Below are 6,382 nucleotides of genomic sequence, written 5' to 3'. Positions count from 1 at the left end.
CCAACACAGTACAAATTTATCTTTGCATGTATGCTGCATTTGCTTTCATGTTTAGCTCACTCTCTAGAAGTCATACTGAATACTTTACAGCTTACAATGTTCCTTTACCATGCAATAACACCAGGTTTTTAAACCCATTTGGACCTGAGAGCAGATTCTACGAATGTCTTCTAAATCCTAACAGTGTTCAGAAAAATCAAATCACAGTGAGGGTCGTTATTATCATTGTACATCATCGTGACTGTTGTGATATACAACAGTTGTGTACTGAGAATTGGTACTGGTAGGATAGCAATGTACTTATATGCATGCACTGTCTGAACTGTAACATACTTTAGAGCTGTGTTAGAGCACGCTGAAGGCCGTGCTGCAGGCAGTGAATTGTGATGTCTAGGCTGTGACGTCATTAGGACATGAAGTATCAAAGCTATATATGTTGCTGTGTGGGTAATAAACCTTGTGAACGATTTAATGTGACCATGTCTCCGTGTCATGTTAATCTCTTCTCCCGGGCCGGCCTGTCTGTCTGTCTGTCCGCCGCCGAACCATGGAAATGCCAACCGGGTCGTCACACACCAGAACCAGACGAGGGTCCAATACGTAGAACGGTGTTTCATAACAGTGACGTAACATGTCGATTTGCTCGTCCACATAGGACGTACATTCTCCATTCATTGTCAATGTGAATTTAATGTTTGTGTAAGACAAAAATCTACACTAATAGCTGAATACAGGAGCGGCTAGAACCCCCTCAAAATCGTATGTTTCTATGTCAGTGGTTCTCAAACGTTTTCATGTCAAGGAAAGGCCACAATTATATATTAGCCATCGACACAATATGCTTTTGCAGGGCCTCCCCAGAGGCAAAGATGTGAGTTAAAACATATGCTGTGAAATAATATATATATTCAAATATTTGCTAAATAAAAAAGCAGATCTACAAGCTCTTAGCTCATAATCTAATGTTGTGGTAGTTGTACCGTTAACATAATTGGAGCTTGAAGGAAGTATAACGCCAATCTATGTAATTGTCATGTTATCACAAATATCGCAATGCAATGTTTCCCGCCATCATCTGGCCGTGCCGTGTACAGTCAATCATCGTATTAAACACAATATGTTATACTGTAGATGACACCTCCATAATAAAACATGAGCAACATGTGAATTATGGATGGCCATGTACTTCTTGAAACACTTGTGTCTTACAACTTTAAATTAACATTCTTTTCAATATCCAAACTATGTTCTAAGAACTTTTCAATGTTACTGTGCACTAGCAACATCCATCCTGCACTAATAATCGAAGTCCCTCTTGTTTTGTACAAGCTCTGAAATTTCCCTCGGGGATCAGTAAAGTTAAGCCAGCACAACGCCTATTCAGAATACAATAAAGTACAAATCCATGTTTGCATGTGAGCTGAATGTGGTTTCATGTTTAGCACAGATTCTTTAAATAGCATTTTCTTTTTTAACTCACTGATGCCTGTGTCCCTAGCGATGACACCAGTTACACAAGTAGCAGTGTGCATTGCCCTATGGAATGGACCGATGTTAGTCTGGTGTCTCTTCTCAGACCTGCCTGCCATGGATGCTCCTACGCAGTATAGCTCCGAGCGTCCTCAACACACACAAGCCTCCATACCTCTTCAAGGTCTCAGTCCACATGGAGGGGAACAGGAACTATATACAAGAAGAACGTCCATGACCACCCAGCGAAGTGACTCAGTGTCCTATGCGCACATCACCACTATTGGCGTCTCTCATTTCTGCCAGCCACTGTGATGCACTCTTCCCAGGGTGCAGCGTAGGGAGGACACAGAGGCCCAGGGAAGAGGGAGAGTACAGTACGTGGCCCAGGCGTCTGTGGGGGGGGCAGTGGGGCAGGGCAGCTGGCAGAATGGGCGCTGGGTGGGCCATCTTCGCTGGGTGGCCAGGCGTGTAAAAAAACAAAAAAAACAGCAGGGCTTGCTGGCTGGCCCTTTGTCTGTCTGGCTGGGTGGGTGGCTTCACTCTGCATGAACAAAAGGGTTTACAAATAGATGAGAGGCAATGTCACACATATTTTGATTAGCTGTTTTTATACCAAACACATTGAAAAGATGACATTATGGACAAATTAAGACAACTTACTTTTAGGCTCAGCAGCCCTCTTCTCAGCCAGCCATTCCTCCACCGAGCGGCCTCCGGTCCTTGAGCAATAATGCACCTGCTGCTTGTACCTGCTGTGGCCATTCTCCTTTGATTTTGCCAGGCCACAGCTTTTACAAATCATGGGACGGTTTTGTCGGGGGACTTTCCCAAGCAACCCACTGGCTCTGCCCTTCACAAATTGCTCCATCCTCTTCTTCCGATGGTAGAGGGTGGATACTGGTGTCTGAGTGGAGGAGCCAGGGGTGGACACTGGTGGCTGAGTGGAGGAGCCAGGGGTGGACACTGGTGGCTGAGTGGAGGAGCCAGGGGTAGACACTGGTGGCTGAGTGGAGGTGGCAGCAGGAGCAGCAGGAGGAGCAGCAGCTGGTGTGAAAAAAGAGAGCGACCTAGGGGTTTAATGCCTGCACGGAGTACCCTAGTCTAAAGTAGGCTATACTTCACGCTATGACCTCACACTGGCCCCTTAATAACTTTGCACATAACCCCACCACAGCCTTAAAGGGAATGGCCACCCACTACGCTGATTGAAATGGAGGTGACCCAAAACATACCCATGACTAATTAAGGGTCATTTCACGCACAGCGCCATGGCACAGAGTGCAAATTACCGCACCCATACTAGCAATATGACATGGTGGAAAGTAAAACACAAACAACGCAACATGGAGCCCAGAGTGATTTAAACTTACTGAGATCCAGGTGGTCTTCAGATTCCTGTTTAAGGTGGTCTTCAGATTCCTGTTTAATGGGGTCTTCAGATTCCTGTTTAAGGTGGTCTTCAGGTTCCTGTTTAAAGTAGTCTTCAGATTCCTGTTTAAGGTGGTCTTCAGGTTCCTGTTTAAAGTAGTCTTCAGATTCCTGTTTAAGGTGGTCTTCAGGTTCCTGTTTAATAGAAACAGTTGTGCCTGGAAAACTGATCTTCACCTGCAGACTGGACTCCACACACTGCTCTGGAAAGAAGAAATATAACACTTTTAAAGGACTTTGATGTGACATTAATTAAAAGGATTTAAATGATAAGGCTGTTGTGTGTCATGTCATGTGTCATGAATAAGGACAAGACTATAGAGTATAGACTAGGCATGTAACGATATATCGTATATCGCGATATATCAATATTATATCCCGACGGTATGTATCGAATCTATCGATTTAATAAAAAATACAAATCGATTTTCAAATATGTATTTTTTTGTCTGACTGTGCCCAGGTGATGGCCGTTAATTGATGCTCATTAATACATCAAGGAAGGCAATTATGTTTCTGCACTGTCAAAAAGGTCTACATCTATCCTAAGATGCCACATGTTAACTTGAGCTAGGTTTAAACAAGAAAGCTTGTTTACAGTTGTTGCACAGAAATTAAGTAAGTCATTTTACATGAAAAGTAATGCTACTTTTGCAATGTAGTTAAATAAAAATTGTGAAAAAAGCTTGAGGGGGAAGATAAATCATTTAAAATAAACTATTTTTTTGTCATTCGTCTGGAAAATAATTGTGTTCAAAATATCGTGAAAAATCGTATTGTGAGTTGAGTGTATCGTTACATGCTTAATAGAGAATAAAGGACTATAAGATATTTATCAGATTTTAGAAATAGCATAGCCACTCTTGTAGAAAACTGAACCAGACTAAATGCATTTACTGTATATTATGAATCAGAATGTTTTTGGGCTGAGTAACCTTGACATCTTTGAGAAGAAATTTACCCTGTTAGCAATGTCTGCTGCAAAAAAAATTATTCTTTGTCATTGGAAATCTGAACCCCCTCCCCCGACTAAACAATGGTGGGCAGAACTTCTATCTTATTGCACACCTGAAAAAATCATGTATAATGTGAAAGGAAAAATATTACACTTTCAGAAAATCTGGGGTCGGGCAATAGATTACATTCCAAATATGGGTCAAGAACTGGATAGAGCTAATTATTAAAGCATAATTTTTGGGATGTTTATAATATATATGTTTATATTTTTGTCTACCTGTCTTTCTTTTTGTTGTCATGTTTAATTTTATTTTATGTATTTATTTATCTTTCATGTTGCAGAACAGACAATCATGGTCACAAAGTAAATCATGCACTTGATAGTTTTCTTGTACTAGGAATGGTCGGGGAAGGGTTAAAAATTGTTCAGTTAGTAAATGTATTTACATATTTATAACCACATCAAATGGCGGGTTGGCTGTCACGGTGAAGAGACCCGGGCGAAATTATTACTTGCGCGCTCTGCTTGCCCAAGTAACAACTTAGTTCAGTTCACCTAGCTTAATGCTACCTTTTGTTTTCAGAGTTTAATAACCTGCAGTGTGTAGTTTGGTGGACGGTGGTGTTTGTGTGTATGTGTGTGTGTGTGTGTCTGTGTGTAAAACACATACCTGTAGTGTGTAGATCGATGTCCATATCAACATCAATGTCCAGCACTTTGTTTTGTTTCTCCAGCAGAGTTTCTAGTGTCTCCATCTCTCTCTGGAAGAGGCTAAACATAACCTGAGCAGCCAGACTGAGGTGCTCCAACACAAACACTCTGACATCAAGCTTCACACAACAAACATCAGCACCACCACTCTGCTGCTGTATGTCCAAAACACACAATATGTCCTCTCCCACCGAAGTCATGTGTTCATTTATCTTCAGCCGTACAGACTCCAATTGACTAGCTTTAGGAGACATTTTCACCTACTGTAATAATACTATAGTGTAAAGCTCTGTTCCTACTGTAATATACTTATATTCATGTATAAAATGTCTCTTTTCTTGACGACGATCACAAACAAAGAGTTTCCGTGCCATTAAGGATGAAAAAACAACAACACGGATTTACTTCCGCGTCAACGTGTCACGAGCATGCGCAGCAAACAGTGCAGACACTGCTGCCTTTTGCCACCTGGTGGAGGAGGTGTGTAACTGTTATAGAATACAAGTATAGACTGACACCACGCTAGACAGGAACGCCCACAGCACTGACAGCAGTGAAAAAAATCCCTCGCTATAATTACTGGCCCAGGGCTAGGGTCCACTTTGAGAAGCACTACTGATTAACATTCATTTCGCTAGTATTATTAATATACAGCGTACATACTTGAATCAACAATTCCTGCAGTGCACAGCTTGAGTTAGGAACTTTGCTAGCAGTAGGCTACTAGGCCTACTAAACTTTAGCAGAGTATAAGGATATAAATGTTACCGTAGCGTGGCTGATGTCTGTTGCTTCCATCTGAATCAACATATTCCTGGGCACTTTTCTGCAAACTGTTAATAAAGTATTAAATCGCCAGCAACGACGCCAAGTAGCACCAAAGCCCCCTTTTGTGTATTAGACATATTTTTGTGTCACAATTCACCGTCGCCGAGCAGAAAAACGTTACTGTAAACTCCACGGTAGAGAAGCGTGGGGGGTGTTGTCATCAGTGTTGTTGTTCCGGAGTCTCTCAGCGCACCGCCCAGATTCCGCAAAGCATTGTGGTAAATTGATGCGACGAACGACAAGACAGATAAAACCATAAAACATTGTTTTATCAGACAACACACGTTGTCAGATAGGTGTGACCGCGGCCATAGAGTGGGTGGGTTTGCTGTACAGAGACATCAGCAGTAAATTTGTTGTAAATGGGCAACTGACAAATGCAGTAAATTTGCACTGCGGTGTCCGTCAAGGATGTCCGTTATCCGCCCTCCTCTACATCGCCGCCATCGAACCACTGGCACAGATCTTGAGAAGGGACCAATGGATCAAAGGGGTAAGTATTCCAGGGAGTGAGGGGGATACAGCCAAGTGTTTTTTATACATGGACGACGTGCATCTTTTATGCACTGCCCGTACATCTGTTGACAGGACACTGGACTTGACCGATTTTTATGGACAGGCCTGTGGACAGAAACAGAAACAAAATTTTATGGACCATGGACAGCGACTGACATGACAGGACTACCCCTGACTGTGACCCGGACTGACCTGAAGGTATCCTACTGGGGGTAAAATTTGACAGACAGGGAGGCGACACTAATTGGCCACGCTACGGTAACATTTATATCCTTACACTCTGCTAAAGTTTAGTAGGCCTAGTAGCCCCTCCCTGATAAATTCCCGTACTCAACCGGTAGGGGGTGGTCTCACAGCACAGCTGTGGTACAGCTGGTGCTGTATGGGGTGGGCCAGGAGCGCCTAACGAAAGCAGAGTACAACAACCTCTGGCTCACCCTAGCCGCCATCAAGGACGCCATATGGACC

The 6,382-nt window shown here is 42.8% G+C and overlaps 1 protein-coding gene across 1 annotated transcript; it reads right to left on the bottom strand.

Annotated features, from left to right (window-relative positions):
- Positions 1 to 1,725: 1,725 nt before the first annotated feature.
- LOC308310447 (uncharacterized protein) lies at positions 1,726 to 4,770 on the bottom strand (the record flags this gene model as incomplete). Its single annotated transcript, XM_080756789.1, has 4 exons — positions 1,726 to 1,925; positions 2,134 to 2,517; positions 2,844 to 3,104; positions 4,530 to 4,770. The coding sequence occupies 4 exons, from the start codon at positions 4,768 to 4,770 to the stop codon at positions 1,726 to 1,728; spliced, it is 1,086 nt and encodes a 361-aa protein (XP_080612915.1).
- Between the last annotated feature and the right edge of the window lie 1,612 nt (positions 4,771 to 6,382).

Source organism: Protomyctophum bolini, assembly GCF_963924005.1.
Source record: "Protomyctophum bolini genome assembly, chromosome: 22".
Taxonomy (NCBI): Eukaryota; Metazoa; Chordata; class Actinopteri; order Myctophiformes; family Myctophidae; genus Protomyctophum; species Protomyctophum bolini.
This window is presented reverse-complemented; position numbering and strand designations above follow the sequence as displayed.